This window comes from Zonotrichia leucophrys, chromosome 9, assembly GCF_028769735.1.
Source record: "Zonotrichia leucophrys gambelii isolate GWCS_2022_RI chromosome 9, RI_Zleu_2.0, whole genome shotgun sequence".
Classification (NCBI taxonomy): Eukaryota; Metazoa; Chordata; class Aves; order Passeriformes; family Passerellidae; genus Zonotrichia; species Zonotrichia leucophrys.
This window is the reverse complement of record NC_088179.1, coordinates 6,292,131-6,310,035: the sequence shown is the minus strand read 5'-3', so window position 1 is coordinate 6,310,035 and position 17,905 is coordinate 6,292,131. Positions and strand designations below refer to the sequence as shown.

Below are 17,905 nucleotides of genomic sequence, written 5' to 3'. Positions count from 1 at the left end.
TGCCATGGGCAGGGACACTTTCTCCTATCCCAGGTTGCTCCAAGCCCCATCCAGCCTGGACTTGGGCACTTCCACGTGTGGAGCAGCCACAGCTGCTCTATGCCAGAGCCTCATCTCCCTCACAGGGAGGAATTCCTTCCTAATATCCCATCAAACCCTGCCCTCTGGCAGTGGGAAGCCATCCCTCATTGTCCTGTCACTCCAGGCTTTTGTCCAAAGTCCCTCTCCAGCTCTCTTAGAGCCCTTTTATGCACTGGAAGGTGCTACAAGGTCTCCCTAGAGACCTATAAAAATCAATTACATGTATGAAGTCTCATTTGTAGGGAAACTGCAAGGAGGAGAAGAGCAAACTGAAACATCTGTAACAGTGGAATGAAAGATGGAAAGGTAAACTTATGCCTTTAAATGCAGCCAAGTATAAGGGGAAAGGAAGAAATTAGGGATTCTGAAAACTGCAGGAAAGGAATATGTTCTTTTTAGGACACATGTCCACAGAGGAGCTTAGGAAGCAGGAGAAAAGAGAGGCAGGCAGGCATACATCCTGTGGTTTTGCTTTGCTTCAAGAGCTAAAATTGCAGTTTTCTTCTTTCACCCTATGAGCACAGTGCTTTAAGCTACTGCAGAATGATGGAGCCAGAATACACCACTGAGCAGGGCCAGAATTACAATCTAACTCCATTTTTGAATATTCTCATCAAGCAGGTGATCCACAGTGTAACACCCCTTGGTGTTTATGTTGTGAGCTTCAAGGACAATTCATGGGGGAAGGACCAGAAAGCAATTGATAGCTAAGAGTCTGTGTTGACAGGAATGAGAATGTAATTCTGCCCAAAAAATCAGGTACTGTATAGTTAACTCAGCCTTCTGGTTAAACTAAAAAATGTGAGTGTGTTACAGGAAGGCACCTAGATACCAAGGCTTCCAGACATCTTAAACTTACAGTGGGGGAGAGGGAGACTGAAAAGTCCTAAAAGGAAAATATTGTTTGTTACAAAATACTGCAAAAATTAGATGCCCCTTACAAGATAAAACTTGATGAAGGTTCTGTTGAAATATTTTGTTTTAAAAAATACTGTAAAGCAATATTTTGTATTTTCTTTATTTCTGTTTTTGCTGTATTTATGTATTTTCCCACTTTAAAGATTTTTTCCACAAAGCTGTAAAATACAACCAGAGGAGTTACAGGGTTGATTAACCTGATCTGGTGGAAGGTGTTCCTGTCCATGGCAGGGACTTGGGACAAGATGAGCTTTAAGATCCCTTCAACCCAAACCATTCTGTGAGTCAGCTGGCTCCTTTATTCTGTGTCTTATATTTGTGTATCTAGCAGGAATTACATGGTGTGTTTACACAGCCGTTTTCAATTTGCACGAAATACAGCATTTCAACTATTTCTGGTTGTTAAATGTGTAAGGTAGAGGATCCAAAGCAATGGAAGAGGAGTTATAACTAAGAATTTAAGGCATTTTTCTGATTAAACATGCTTTTCTTGCAGTGCTCCTCTGTGTTTTTCTTCTTTCCTTTTTCCTTAGCAGCACTTGATTAATTTCCCCCCTTGAGTCCACTATCTTTATGTTAATTAATATACTCAGACTCTTCATTCCCTCTTGTATTTCATCTGCCATTTATTACTATTTGTCTTTCAGCACTCTTTTCAGGACCTGCTGCTTTATTACTTATGCAAAGTTTGGGGTTTCTAGTATTAATAAGTTTATATAGGTGAATCTTTTTTATATTCTGCTCCCATATACTCCTTAGTGAATCTTAGACACAGACTGTTGAGAAACTTATTGTATGTTGAGCTTTCCTAGTTTTCTGCTCCTGTTTCTACATTCCCATTTATATTTGTCCTGCCAACACTTGCTGTGATCTGTGTGTGTTCCAGCAGTTTATCTTCTCTCAATTCTGAGGTGACAGTTCTCTCTTGCATTGTATTTTTAGAAGCATATCCAGACTTTTATGGATTTTGGCTCTAATATATGCTCTCTCATTCTCTTATCCATGCCAAAACATGTTGAGCAACTATTCATTGTGTTGTTTTTTAACTTCACTACTTCACTTTTGATATGATGCTTCCTCTTATTTTTCTATAGTAGCCAAGTTTAAATCAAAAATTTAAAAGTTAAAGTTTCCCTTAAGGGCATTTTATCAACAGGGTTTCTTCTGGTTATCTTTGTAAATCCCTTTTAAGTAAAGATCCTGTATCTGCTCTGGAAATGGCCGATCCAGGAACAGAGTTATTGATATCAAAAGCTTTTGAGGCAGTGGATAGAAAAATCTGTGCCACTCCTAGAGGAGAGGTTTTTCAGATAACATGGGACATGTTTAATCCATTGCTGTCACTGCTTTCCTACTCCTCCTCAAATTGCTTAAAGACTAAGCTTAGCGTATCCAGACTTCTTGAAGTTCATGGAATGGAAACTTGAAGTCCTTGACTTTTTCTGCTAGATCCATATTTGCAATAAGGAAAAAGCAGGAGTGGAGCCTAGGCCCTCTTCCTTATGTTCTCTGGTAAGGAAGGGCCTTTTCCTGCTTTGCCCTTTGTTCTTATGTGTAGGGTTTTACATAGCCAAAGGACGGTGTCACACTCAGAGTACCTGGAGTTACAATTGGTAATGTGCTGCTCTTTTGTGCATTCATCCACGAGACTGCTGGGAGGATACCTGGAAAATGGGGAATATGCACAAGGGACCATCTTGGAGATAGTTTAAATTGTCCAGGCTCCTACAAGAACCTCAGGAATAAAAGCAAGAGCAATTTGCAGCATCCTTATCAACCCTCTTGTAAGAACCCCCCCTTTGCCACACTTCTTCCTGGATTCATTGGCTGCAGCACAGCTGCACACTCAGAGGGACAACAATGTCACCTCCACAGCTCCTGTTCCCTCCCCAGATCACAATGTCACCTCCACAGCTCCTGTTCCCTCCCCAGTTCTGGTGTCTGTGCTAATGAAGCCACACACAACACCTGACAGCCATGGGAGATTGGTGACTCACCAAAGCGGGCACACACACAAACTAAGTCAAGGTTACACACAGCATCTGAAATTTAGCACTTTTTAATTTCTAAGCACAAAGATAAGGGGATTTTTGCATGTGATTTCTCAAATTCTTTGTGTTTCCTTACAGAAAAAAAGCTCTATACATGTGTTCAGATAGTCAGAAGGTAAAAGGGGACTTTGGGATGGGCTAACAGCTAAGAGGAAGTGGGTTGTTGTCCTAGAAAACAGAAAGAAATAATTATGTGAAGAAGGAGAATTCCTCTCATCTTGCCTACTTTTAAGTGAGGAGAGAGAAAGGTAAAGGCTTTGCTTTGTGCCAGCTCAGCTAATTTTTCATTGTGTTTGCACATGTCATTGTCAGTAAATGCTTTGGTCTTTAATATACTCTAAAGTGATTTCATGAGAAGCAGAAGTAATGAAGAGGGATTTCTAATGTATCTGTGTTCAACTTTCCTGAATTATACAAAAGCAGCTGAATGTGCTCATGAAGTGCAGGATATATGAAGCTGTGTGAGAGACAATATTTTGGAATTTTGGATGCTGTGTAACTCCAGAAAAGTTTGGGACACACACTGCTGGGCAGGAGGTGGTTGTGCTGCAGGTGAAGCTGTTCTTGAAGAAGCAGCAGCAGCATTCCCTGTGTGTGTCCCTGCCTGTCTCCAGCTCAGTGAGAGGCTGAGATTAACAGAGATTGGGGTCATGGTTCACACTATTCCCCAATGACCTCATTGGCTTCCATTCCATGACCTGCTTTTGTAAAATTCATTGGGAGACTGGGTATCCATGAACCAGGTTTGGTTAAACAAAAATATTACAATTAATTAGGCAGCACAGTTACAGACAGAAGTGCACCCGAGTCTCATTTCCATCTTTCAGGTTAACAAAAAAAGCATAGAAATGTTGCAGGTAGAAGGTGGCTTTCACTTAAAGAGGGAAATTAAGTGTTTTAGATAAAGTTGTTTCCATGATGTTTCTGTGTCTCCAGTCTCACTCTTTGAAGGATACCAGCTTTTCTCATATTGACAGATAAAGTTCTTCACCTTCCTGCAGCAGCTCTGCAGCGCTTACAAAGCCTCTGTTTTACTGTTGTTTAATTATTTGGATCCCAGTCAGCCCTGGCCTTGTGGCTCTGTGGATGGTGCTGTCGAACACTGAAAAGTAAGGATTGGCTCTGGGAAACCTGGGGCTCAGCAGTCCCTTTGGTGTGCCTTTGCTAATAAGGTTTGGCACTATACAGATCCCAAATGCAGACACCCCTGTAGTCCTGATCCTTCCCTTCCACGTGCTGGAGCAGCAAACAGTTACAGGAAAATGCAGAGGCTCTGAACTGAGGGTATTTCTTCAGACCTGTGTCTGGGAAGCTCTCATGCAAGCAACAACAGCTTCCTTGAGGAAAATGAAGAAAGGGCAGATTTCTCAAGGGATAGGAGGCAGCTGAGCAAGGAGCAGAGTGTGATGGTCCATCAGCAGCTGAAGGGACTCACATATGGCTTGCTGAGCTCTGTCAGGTCTTTGGCAACTCCCAGGTTTGGCACAAAAGGTCTGGCCTCTTGTTTCTCTCTGTTTCCCCCCGTTAGTTTTCCTATTAGATACCATGTTTTGTGGACTCTAGAGCCTGTCACATCAATTGAAAAAAATTAAAAATTTCAAAATCTCTAGATAATTACTTCTCTTTCTGTATTTTTTAGGACTTGTCTTTCATCTTCCCTTCTTTACTACTTCTGAGAAATACAGGTAGAAATAAGAGTAACAGATGGCTGAGGAAAGGATTAAAGCTCCATCAGGGAAAGCAGAAAGACTGAGGGAAAGAGGATAGACCATGGCTATCTAATCCTCCTGTGATCATCTTTTGCCTCCTGACTTCCTGGGAAGTGGAGGTACCATGTTTTATGGCATTTTGTTTTATGAGCTGGAGAGATGTTGACACTGAGTGACAAGAGGCTTGTTTCTCTGATAAAGAAGATACCTTTTAGCAAAAACATGTGAAGGCATGTTGCAATGCTGACAGCCTGTGTGTGAGTTACTGCTGAGCTCTGGGAACCTGCAGATGGAACAGGCACATCCATAGAAAGTAGAAGGAAGGGTGGACACTGAAGTAAATGTCCTTGGTTTCTGTGAAAGTGAGCTTGAACTTCTTTGAAGCATGAAATGTGGGTAGGTGTGATGTGGTTAAGGGAGTCAGCCTGGATTTCCAGGAGGCTTTCTGGGGAGGAGAAACTGGGCAGCAGCCTTGCTCAGCTTTAAGAAAGCTGAAGGAGGATCTTGCTGCTTCTTTCGATTATTGAAGAACTAGAGAAAAGGGGACTGCAGACTCTTCACACAGTTTTGTGACAGTAACAGACACAAGTTGAAATGTGGGGAATTCTAATTTGACAGAATGGAAAACATTTCTGCCATGAGCTGGCCAGGCACCAGAGGTGGAAGGGCTCCCTTTGTTGGGTGAACCCAGTGTGGGTTCACTGACAGACTCACCTGGTCTTGCTGGATCTCTGCTTTGGGAAAGGTTTGGACTAGTGACAGTCAGGAATCCTGCTACCTGAAATTATTCTACTATTCTAGACTTCTAAGAAGGTAAGAAGCTGTGATTTTGTACTTCTGTGGACAGCATTTGGTAAAAATCATAGGAAATAGGACAGGGATAATTAATACTGTGTTGAAATAGTAAATAGATACTTACTGCTTTTCAAATTGGTGATTAACCTTTTAGCTATCCAGCAGAAGGCATAATAAAGAATCTATAGTATATGAAGCCTGTTCCAGTATGGTGGAACAGAAATCCATTATTTTTCCTTTGAGAAGTACTCAGTCTTTTAAAAACTGCTCTGGGGTTTATTGTAGAAAGTACAGAAGTAGTAGAAATCAATTGCTCTCTCTTGAAATGAGTTTATCAGACAGATTGGATGTTTTCAAGGCCATTGTTATTACATTATCTCACACCTGAGCTTGTGTTATAGCAAGAGACACCTGGTGCCAAGCCTCAGCTCACTCAGCAGGTACTTGTGGCCAGTGGAAAACTCCCCAAGAGCCCAGGGCTGGGGCTGTGTCCCAGGGACAGGGCACAGGTAGGATGCCTGCTGTTAGCAATGGCAGTACTGTTTTGTCTCCATTGGTGGCTACAGAAATGCTTACACAGCAGGAATGTGCTCATGTTTGGGTTATCAGGCTCTTGTCCTACCCCACTGAGAAGTGTCTTTGCCCTGTCAGATCAGGTGTTTGTGCACACAGGTTCCTCTGTGAGGAGGGAAGAACTTGTGCTCACACTGGGCTCCTCATTTCAGAGGGAACCTTTGGTGGGGGCCTGTTCACAGAATAGGGGAGGGGGGGGAGAGCAGATGTGTAAACAGCCTGTGATAAAGGCACTCAGAAAGAGGAGACAGACCTAAATGGACTTAGTGCAAATATTTACATTGTTGTATCTTACACTTAACTTGGAGCTCAGCCTCCACACTACCTGTGTTTATATTGCTGGATTTGAGTCACGTCTGACAGCAGGCAGCCAAAGGCTGCTTCCACACATGCACTGATAAGTTGTAGTTACTCACATTCTGCTCTTGGAGCCTGCTGTCATTGGGAATAATCTGAAAATACAACCTCTGTGCTTGGCACAGCTCTGAGAGGCCAAGTTAAGAATTAGAAATAAAGGGCAAGTTTATTTCTACATATATTAGACACAAAAAATCTCTCTCAAACTTACATTGCACCTGCACTTTTAACATTGAATGTAGTTATGACTATCCCACTTCCTAAAGGATATATAAATTTAGAAAGAAAAACAAAAGAATGTGGAAAAGAATGGCAAATAGAAGAATACTTTTTCATGCATTGCAAAAAGATCCTGGTTTATCAAATAAAATGATCAAGCTGAAGTTTTAGAAGTAGAATGAGGTACCTTCTGAAGGAGTAGGGGGCTAAACTGCAGGTTCCATTCATGCAGAGTTTCGTGGAGATGGAAATTACAAATTAACTAAGAGATGATGGATCCACTATCAGCTGTTAAATCCAATAATCACAGTGTGCCTTAACACTCTAGAGCTCAGGAAAACTCTGAACTACTGCCAAATGTGAGATCTGTGTGATGCTGACTTGTGCTTGCATTCTGCCTAACACCCCGTGCTGATTGCTGAGTACAGGAATGCCGAGGTTAATTTGTTTCATCACATCCACCAGGAAGGTTCTTAACAAACATCTGCTTAGAGCATGTGGGCAGGAAGCACAGCGAGAGCAGTGCTCACAGAAATGAACCTTGGAGCCAGCCCTGGGGGAACAGGTGGGAACTTTGAGCAGAGCATTTCCTGGATGTGTGCTTTTACCTCTCTCCTCAACGTGAGTGTCCTCTGTGGGCACAGACTCCTGCAGCCAGGCTCACCTTGGGCATGCAGGGCAGCACGTGGCTGTGGGGCCACTGCAGAGCTGAGCCTTCCAAGAGCAAAAGCTGTCAGACATTGCCAGGAGCGAACTGCTGCCTTTGGGGCAGCAAAGGCTCCTCAGCTCCTCCCTCATGTTCATGTCACTAACTGCTGCTCAAAGTTACCTTACAAAGAGGTTGGTGCTGTATGAGAAGTGCTACTTTCAGTCATCAAAGCGTGAAAAGATCTCTCTTATGAAATAATTCAGTGAAAATACTAGATTGCATGTTTAGTGTCTTTGGTTAGTAATTATGTGGCTTCATGTAAATCATCTCTGTGAGGATGCAAAGCAGCTTACACTTGGCAAGTGCAAATGCTATAGAGCCATTTCAAACCAGCCTTATCAGCCTTAAACCCTGAGCTTTAAGGGAGTTTCCTTTATCAGAATTGTAAAACTTAAGCACATGAAGTGTGCTGTTTCTGATGCACTAAATGATGTAGGCCTACTTTTTTTCTGCTAGTAGTCTGGGGACTCAGCATGCTTTCTTGCTGAAGAGCATTTTACCAGTTTCTGCCTATGATGTCCTTTGGCAGCTGTCAGTCTAGCTTTTCTAAATAATTGTGTCACCAGCAAACTATTTGCTCCATTTCTATCCTTTCTTTCAAAGCATTTGTATCTGCTATGGAACATATTTTATCAACATCTTCGCATGGAAAGATCTGTTGGTAGGTTCATTCTGTTCTGAAAACTGACCTTTTTTGCTGTGTCTGTTTTCCTGTTTTAATCTGAAAACTTTTCTTGCGTATGATTATTGCACATCAGCTCCTCTAAGAAAATGAGAGATCATTGTAGGATTTTGAAAATGTCTGTGTTACATAAATGCATGACTTGTTGCTGGTTATTGATGCCTCATGGAGCTCCAGGGGAGTTGTGAAGCATTACTTGACAGTAATAACATCAACCCTTGAACAGACACACCAGATCTGTAGTACAACACCTCCCAGTCTGACACAGCAGTCACATTTAATGGTGTGTAGTTCTTTGGATCACTCCTGAATTCTTTATTTTTTCCCTTTTTTATTCTTTTGACATTCAACATAGTTTAAACAAGTAACAAATTCTCGCACATAATTGCAGTTTCAGAATTTCATAGGATCTGTTTTCTTTAAAGTAGGGATGAAGTTTCTATCTCTTTATACTATAAGAATATCTACTTTTTTCAGCAAGTGAAATCCACTGACTGGATTGTCAGTGCCATACATTGTTCTCTTCTTTGGAAAAATCTCTGATTATCTTCAATATATTTCTTCCCATACTTGTAATGAGGAAATAAGTGCCATCACTGTTATCTTCTGGATCAAATAACATTTTGGATTTTAAAAGAGATTAGCAGTTCAAATCATATTAAATGCTAGTTATGTATATAAAGTTATCCACTTGTTAATCTCATTCAGAACTTTGAACTTCTAAGTGTAATACAGAATTGCACTTAAAGTGGAACAATTGTCATTGAATTTGAGTATCAGAAATAGCAAGGATTTGATATTAAATTCCACTGTATTTTACAGTGACCCCTATGTTAGTAAAAAAAACAATTGATAAATCCTCCCAGATTTACTGAGACCCTTTAATGATGCTCCCTATAGATGTTGACTGCATTAACATTACTGATTGTTTTAAGCACAGACTCATGGACTTGTTTAGATTGGAAAAGCCCTCTGACACTGCTGAGTTCAGCCCTTCAGCACTTTCCATGGCTGTACTGTGTGTAAGGTCTTCACATTGCAAAGAGAGTTCCCAGAATACATTCAGACATAATTTTGGGTTTGCTGTAGGAGGATAGACTTCGGTGAACCATTAGAATTCTTTGTAACAGTTATCTATGATTCTCTGTTTGATAAGGTTTTAATTGCACAAGACTGTACTTACTTTTCCACTGGGATTCTTGCTGATTCATTCAGTTAGAGTTCACTGGTAAAAGCTGCTCTAAGGATGAACTGGCTGTGTGCCTTATAGGAAGCCTCTGTCTTTTGAATATTGCTTCACTGGCAGCAGAAGTTGGGCAGTGTAGAGTCCATGCAGCAGGAAGAATTGGGGAATAAATCAGTGAAAGGATCTTCTATTCCTACATGTGTGGAAATTCAACCAAATATTTATACTGATGTCTTTCTCAAGTCTTGACCTCTGGTCTTAGCAAAGAGTTTCAGTTTTTAGGGACAGAAATCAATAGGAAGTCAGGAGCCCTGGTGGGATTTAGAAGTCTCAGCATCTATTTGGATATGCTTCAACTGCCCCACTACTGCTTCTATTTAAATGAATGATTAACGTCTATTGATTCCAATGAGGTAAGAGCTACTTCAGTGTTCTTACGTGATCATGAGTGAGCCACAGCAAATGAACTTTTCTACTTGCCTGAGTAGTTTTTGGGTAGATTTAGACAGCTCTCTTCTGGAAACAATCAGTGGAGGTGCTACAGCAGAGTACCCTGACCCAGGCTGAGCTCTGAGAAATCGTGTGCTCCTGATGGTTTGACTTCAGTCTTCGTCATCTGTCACACAGAATTTGTCAGTACCACTTCTCAGATGATTGAAAACTGCACTTAAGGACATAATAGAAGTGGATTATTTCTTATGATCTAAATTATAAGTGGGACAAAAGGTATAGGAGTTACACATTGAATGATATCAAGGGAGATAAATACTGCCCATCCAGCAGTTCTGTAATCACCATCCATCCTCACAAATGTTTTATTAAACTTGCCCTCTCCTGGCAATTTCAATTAGGTTCTGGTGCTATGGTCTCCACTATTGAGTGTGAGCTGATGCAAAAAAGCACATTGTGTTTTTCATGTACTTTCCTGGGCAAATTTCCTTGTGTCTTCTTCTCAATGCTTCTATAAATCTTTCTCCTTTTTCAAACACAGTTCATGTGTTTGAGAGATCAGTCTAATCAGCTACCATGAATTTAAGGTGCTACAATTAATCCTCCTTTGGCAAGAGATTGTAGACTTATTTAATATCCGTTCACATCAGTCTTGAGCTGCAATTTTCCCACTACTTTTCTTGCAGCTTACTCAGTGTGGGCAGGTGGTCTAAAATAGAAGGGATGAAATTGTCTGTGTAGCTTCGGTGAATAAAGGTCCCTCTGATGAAAACTGACCATATAGTAGAGGTAATATCCTCCAGAGTATATCATTAATTGCCATCAGCAGTAACCAGAGTAACATTTCAGGAGTGACTGTAAATGGGCTCCTAGAGCTGATGTTTCTCTCATCTGTCTTTTCTTTTTCCTGTAGAAATCCCAGAGCTGCCATATGTAGGAGGCATTGGAGTGGGGCACTTGGTGTGATGGTGTTCCCTGATTGCCAGCAGTGGCCAGTGCCAGGACCTCCTGTTAGCAGCGGGAAAGGCAGTCCTGGGACCACCCACATCCCAGGGGTAACCCTGTGTAACTCCTGCTAGTGAAGGCTGGTTGGTGCTCAGACTCAAGAGCTTTTGCATCCTATGAAGCTCTTGGAGATCTTTATTGTTGCTTTGCTTTTACACGACTTACTAATAAAACTGGGTTTTTTTCTCACTCTAAATACATGTTTTCAAGCCACCGAATCCACTTGTTATATCTCCCAGAAATATTATATCTGGTTTTGTACACAGTTTAGGTTTTTTTAAGGTATATTCATCCTGTTTTGTATAGGATAGTCTTTAGTCTTTCTCTTCTCTCATTGAAATTAAGTTTTGTGCTCTGTATGGGTTTTTTTGTTTTCACTCTTAAAGGCCATGTTGGATGATTATTGACAAATTATGTTGATACTTGTTTTATCTGAAAGTTAAACTGGAATTTGGTCATTAAGGAAATATAGTTATATGTCAGTGAGAAGACTTTTTAGAACATAATGTATGTGAATAGGTTTTAACTGAGAACTTAGTCCTGAAGTGAAATAGGCTTCTCAATTTTTAATGGATTAGCACAATTTCAATTCTCTGCACTAAATATGGAGTGAGAGCTTCATGGCAGAGGTAAAACTCAGCTTAGAAAAGGATGTGAAGCGATTTGGGTAAGGTAAAGATTTCTGGGATGCATGCCACTCCTCAGTTGTACTTTACAGACAATCTGTTACATATTAAGGATTCACCTGAAAATGGGAAAATTTTGCTTTTCACTAATCATAAAAACTATGGGTTTGAATAATGTTGACCACTGCAATGTTGAAACGTTGTGGTGTCACCATGAAATCTGAGCAAAACCTTGTAGCATACTTACAGTGTTAAATGAGTTTGCCAGGAAAACAGATGGGGTCAGACAAAAGTCAGACCAGAGCCATTGCCTACTGCCAGCCAAGCAGAGACACTCCTTGTGCTTTCCACGACTTCTGTAAAGTGGGTCCTGAGAAGTGGGGAAAGAATGGGACAGGACAGTGGGTAAGTGCTGTTCTCCACTCGGGTGCTTGCTGATGCTCCCTTGGCAGCCCTTGGAGCTCTTGCCTACCCTGGCTGTGACTGCAGAGAAACTGAGGCTGTGGCAGGTTATTAGAAGCCATAAATAGATAAGAATATCGTTAGGATCAGGGCTATAAACCAGTAAAATAGCAAAGGTCAGTAGGTTCCTCTTTGGCTGAGGGGTATGCTGCCAGTGGGAAGAGCAGCAGATACCAGCATGCCATGAGAGAAAGGAGCATTTCTGCAGCAGAGGGGTTTGCAATAGTACCTGTTCACTGCTCTGAGGCATACTGGGAAACTACTTCATTTAGCCAAAACAAAACTTTTAGGATTGAGGGAAAGATTAAAATATATCTGCATGTACAGATGATTTTCAAGCTGAGAAAATATATTTTCAACTGTCACATGGTGGTATTCTCTTGGGTTCCTGGTTTTATGTTGATATATTGCATTAGTAATTGTTTGTTAATGATATGGAAATTACCATGCACAAATTCAAATTGCCATTGTCAGAACTGAGGTTGGCAGTATTACCCAGTATGAAATAGATAACAAATATTATTTCAGGAAGAAACAAAGGCAATTCAAGAAATCAGTTTTTCATTTGCTGTGTAAAACTGTACCCGTACTAACATAGACAGACTTGGTGTGCTTTTCTGAGCTTGTATATTTTGAAATGCATATATTTCTAATGCTCTTTTTTAAAGGAATAAAACACCAGAATGAAAACATTTGCATAATATTTGGCATGTTTAAATTATCTTTATTTATCCTTTGTAGAGTGACTAATACTGTTAGCTGTTAAGTTGCTTCTATTATGGTCTGAATTTTTGAAGCCATGCAGTGGCTTATTAATCCAGTTGAACTTTTTGAAAACCTGAGAGACTTACTCTTTGCAACGTTAATGATGTTGGGACGGATTTTGTAGCTCTGCAGTTTGCTTAATTTTTCTGAATTTCCTCCATTAACAAACTAAGGTAGTGAAGTGATGAAGAGAAGATCATGCAGCAGCACCAAAAAAACCTTTATGTTGCCCTGGATTGTATGGTCAGATATTTAGATAGTGTCTAGTTGAGGAGGCAATAATATGTCAGAATACTGTATTTGTACACTGATGGAATTTTGATCGAGACACAAGAATTTTCATTTATAGCTATTGTGTTGTTCTATTTTGAATTTTGGTAACTTTGTTTTATTTACAATGAAAAATTAATCCTATCAACTCCAGTGTTCAGGTAGCAAGGAAGAGTGGAAGATCTTCATTACAGAATAACAGCAATACAGTTGCTGCTTCTGGTGCTGAGCTGGCTCATGTCTTGGCTGAGCTCTTTGGAGCCTTTGGTGTGGAAAGCATGCCTCAGTCAATAAACCATGCTGGTCCTGGGCTGAGCAGTGTGAAAACTCCCAGTGGGTGCATAGAGAACATGGATATCTGTCATCCAGGGGACTCAGCATGGAAAGTGCAGAGCCACAGGAGTGGCTGTGAAAATGAAAGATGGTGCTCATTTGATTTTGCAGACAAAATTGAAAACCTTGGGCAGCTGCAGACATGACACTAGTACTCCACTTCTTTACCACTTCTGCTTGGCTGCAAAGAGTGGAAGGGTGGAAAATGATATTAATTCCTCATTTGGAAACACATTACAGGACAGATGAGTCCTCTTTCCCTACTTCTTGAAGAGACAGCCTTTTTCAAAACATTGCTGTTATTGTTGCACTCTGCATACTCTTATGTGTATCACTGAGCTGTTTGTTTAGCAGCAGAAAACATTGATGTTTTGATGTAGCAAAACCATGTTGTGTTCATTTCTTTTGTTCTTTCATTACATTACAGGTACGGTAAGAATTGAAATGTTCAGGAACATGCAAAATGCAGAAATCATAAGGAAAATGACAGAAGAATTTGATGAGGTAGAGTATACAAATAGCTGTTTGAAGTATTATGAAATATGTTACCATATACTTCTGGTTTAAATTAAAAATGCAGTGGGCCAGTGGATAAATAATGTCTCAGTGTGGGTAACTTTTGTTGACAAGCAAAGCAGCAACTTCAGCTGTAGGATGCAGAGAAGCAGGGCAGAGAGAGGTTCATCAGAGCAGGTAGGAAGAGGAACTGGAGAACCCTCATCCCACTGAGAGTGGTGGTGGCATTCTGGGTGCTGAGCTTCAGCTCTTGGGAGTGCCTCTTACAACAAAGAGCTCCAGATTCCTGACACATCAGATTCATGAGACAGGATTGCAGCATTCTGCTCTGTTTTCTCTGTGCAAATTAATGTTTTGTGCATTTTAAATGGCAATTGAAACCAAATAGGAACTTGACATGAAAATTACCATTTTGGAACAGCGATACAGAAAGAAATACTTTTTCAAAAGATCTGAGCATTTTGTTTGAAATAAGTAAATTACAATTCAGACTGGGTATCTTCTGTCAAAATAAAAGTGTTCCTAATGGTGAATGCTTTTTAGCTTTGAGATTTTTGAACTGTGTTTTCTTTGATTTTTGGTGTATAAAACACTGAATATTCTGAGCATTCATTTTGTTTAGTGAGGAAAACTAAAGCTGGAGCAGGTACTTCTGTAGGACAGCAGTGCCTCTGACAGTTCTAAATGAAATGCCAAGGCTGTCATTCAGAAAGTTTGGCATCCACTTAATATTAACCTTAAGTGGATGGAGAATGACACAAACGGTCAATCACACAAGCCTTTTTTCGGATTTTGACTTTAAGTACTTTGAAATATTCCTGCCTCATCCTTTGCTCCCACTTCCTAACCAAAGATACAAGGAGGAGAATTGAGTCTTGATACTTCTTTTGGACTATGCAGAGCCAATACTGCAAGTAGAAAACAATTACAGTGGTGTCTTTGCAAAAGTGGTTTCATGCCAATAAGCCTCCCTGTTTATTGAAGAATAATGTGTTGTTTTTATGTTATTTTCCCTTGGCTTGAAGGAACAGGATGATGTTTATTTTAGAACCACAGACCACAATGGGTACACCAACATTAAAATAAATTAAATGGGAACACCTTTAACACTTGATCTTTTCCTTCTGTTGTTCTGCAGGACAGTGGTGATTATCCCCTGACCATGCCTGGGCCTCAGTGGAAGAAGTTCCGCTCCAACTTCTGCGAGTTCATCGGGGTGCTGATCCGGCAGTGCCAGTACAGCATCATCTACGACGAGTACATGATGGACACGGTGATCTCGCTGCTCACCGGCCTCTCCGACTCGCAGGTCCGCGCCTTCCGGCACACCAGCACGCTGGCTGGTGAGTGAGCTGAGCTGCCCTTGCTGCTGCTTGTCCTGCTTGCCATTTGGAACCCTGGCCAACGTTAAAACTCTGGGAAGCTTCATCAAATCCACGTACCACACGTGGTACAACTAGAATTAAAATATTCCTTTTTATTTGGAAAGTGCTGAGGCACGTAGGGATTCCTGTCATCCCAGTGAATCCTGACAATCAGGCCTGCTTATGTCTTGTATTTTGTTATTAATTGTTCATTTGTTGTACAGAATGTTGGAGTAATTATATATTTTAGAGTATAAATTTATTCTAAAGAAGTATCAGGACAGTTGTATTATCAAAGAGTTTCCATTCACCAGAAAAGATAATCTATACCTTAACTCTGGAGAAGCATAAGGTTTGGGATTACTGGGTCATGGTTGTCTTCTGCCTGCAGCCACACCACCTTCTAGTGCAGCTCCTCACCTAAGGAAAGCCCTGGCTCTATCATTACATAGAAATGGGCTTTCCTTGTGTATTTCATCACACCTATATGAGATGTCTCCTCTAAGAGGGATGAATTGCTCTCCACAAGGAACTATTTTTCTCAATTACAAAGCACTACCAGAGTGGCTGGCTTGGGTGTAGGTGTTTACAGCTGGTCACGTCAGGTGATAAGAAATCCATCTTATTGCAAGGTTCATAGATCATACCAGATATTTGAAACTCTTACAGCAGACATTTCTCATAATCTGAATGTTTCTATGGCCAGTATTTATTACTATTTAGTCTTTCCACAGTCAGCCTCATAGACATTTTTTCAGTTTCAAGTGCACCAATACCAGTGTTAAACAAATACAATCAGAATTTATTTAAAATGTCATCTCTCATTATGAATCAAAGAAAGAGGCAGATTTCCAATGATATTGAAAAAACAACTCCAGATCTGAGTGGATTTTGATCTTAAAACTGAAACCCAAACCCTTCAACTGACAGTGACTGAACTCCTTTGGAAGCACATTCCCTTGTGTTCTTCACCACACTTAGCAATGGGATGGTAAAACTGTGAATTATGCAGGCTTAAGCTTCCAGGTTTGGAGTTTCCTCTTCAAATTCAGGATTCCAAGGTGAGCACACTTTGAGCCTAGATAACCTGCTGGAAATCCATGTGTGTTATTTAAACTATTCCCTTCCATCTGATGCTGTCTGCAGTTCTGGGTGGTTTTGGTTTGCTGTTTCCTCAGGCTGTGGTTGATTGGTTCATAGGGAAGGGTTTATGGAGTGAGGTTTGCACTCTGGTCCCTGGGAGTGACTGGTCCATTCCTGCATGGGATGGATGTTTGGAAAGTATGAGGAGCTTGATTAAAAGGCAGGAAACAGAAGCACTTAGAACAGTTATTTCCCAAGACCTGTGCTCTGTAGAATAAAGAGTTTCCACTGTTTGGAATGGATTCTGTAGCTAGAAGCTTGCAGCAAGAATAAGCTGATGCTAAAGCTGAGGTTCATCACAACTGACTGCAGTTATTTCAGCCACTTGTTGTGTTAATGACACATTTATCTAACATTGCATCACAGATGGGAGCTGCCAAGAATCTCAGCATTTACCAGTGACAGTACATGCCATTTATTTATTTATTTATTTGCTTGTTGTAACCAGCTTGAGGCTTTGCTTTGATTCCACACATTTCCTTCAAGCTGTTTTCAACATTTGTGTTGCAGTCCCAAGGAACAGAGGTCAACATGATGCCATGGAGCTCAGTCTTGATAAAGTTTTTGAAAAGCTACTTGTAGACTGGCATTTCTTCTTGAAGGAGTGTTTATAGGTCCTTGTTTTCAGTTTTCCTCTATGCTAGTCAGTTGGAATGAGAGATGATTCACTGTAGGAAGAAGTACCTGTAGGTTACCAGTTTTGACCTGTAGCAGTGCAAATCAATACAAGTTGCCTCACTTCTCCATTTGTGTGGTTGCTTTTCTACCTGGAAGCAATGCTGCGTATTCAGAGGAGCATGCTGAGAGGATGTGATAGTTTGTTGCATTATTTTGCTGTTTTTTCAACATTGTAAAATGTGTTGTACTATGTAACCACACAGAACTTGGGGAAGACCCTTATTAATGTTTTTTGTAACAATAAATTTTAGTACTGAGAAGCAGACATGAACAATATCATATCCAGCATGTGTGAAAATAAAAATTGCATTTTTATATGGCTGTACAGCTGACTTTAGAGCAGTGTCAGACCTGCATTCAGAGAAGCTGTGCTGTGGTCCCTTGTGAACTGAGCCAACCTCAGCAGCCATTGGTTAAGGTCACCCTTAGTATGGAGCCATCTCTGCTGGCCCTTTCCTGTGCAGAAATGGCTGTAACTCCCCAGCAGCTGCCTTCATGGTGCCCTGAGGCTGCAGGCTCAGGTGTTGGCTCCCTGGTGCCCTCAGAGCTTGTCTGGAGCAGGCAGCAGGGAGCACTGCCTGCAGCTCAGTGTGGGGTACAGACTCTGCTTTCTGACCATGGGCCACTTCCACCTGGGTGGAAGTGCCTGTCCAGACACTGGGCCAGGGTTGAGAGGCTTTTTGCTGTGAGTATGGATCTGCTGAGGAAATATTTTCTGAGCTCTGACTACAGGTAAAGAGTCATAATCTGTCTTCTGCTTTTGCAGCTATGAAGCTTATGACTGCTCTTGTGAATGTTGCCTTAAACCTGAGCATTCATCAGGACAATACACAGAGGCAGTATGAAGCTGAGAGAAACAAAATGATTGGCAAAAGAGCTAATGAAAGATTGGAGCTGCTGCTTCAGAAAAGAAAAGAGGCAAGTGAAAAGACAATTTTTTTTTTCCTGGTTCATGTGCATTCCCTCCAACAGAAAGCCCAGGGTGGTTTGTGACTCGAGTACCACAGTGAGAA

General features: G+C 41.0%; 1 protein-coding gene across 3 annotated transcripts in view; it reads left to right on the top strand.

Annotated features, from left to right (window-relative positions):
• STAG1 (STAG1 cohesin complex component) overlaps nucleotides 1–17,905 on the top strand; it is a 151,510-nt gene that overhangs the window by 73,903 nt on the left and 59,702 nt on the right. For all 3 annotated transcript variants that reach the window (XM_064721164.1, XM_064721165.1, XM_064721166.1), the window contains exons 6-8: nucleotides 13,619–13,695; nucleotides 14,846–15,050; nucleotides 17,659–17,810. In XM_064721164.1, coding sequence (XP_064577234.1) covers nucleotides 13,619–13,695; nucleotides 14,846–15,050; nucleotides 17,659–17,810 — 434 coding nt within the window. The remainder of the gene's footprint in view (nucleotides 1–13,618; nucleotides 13,696–14,845; nucleotides 15,051–17,658; nucleotides 17,811–17,905) is intronic.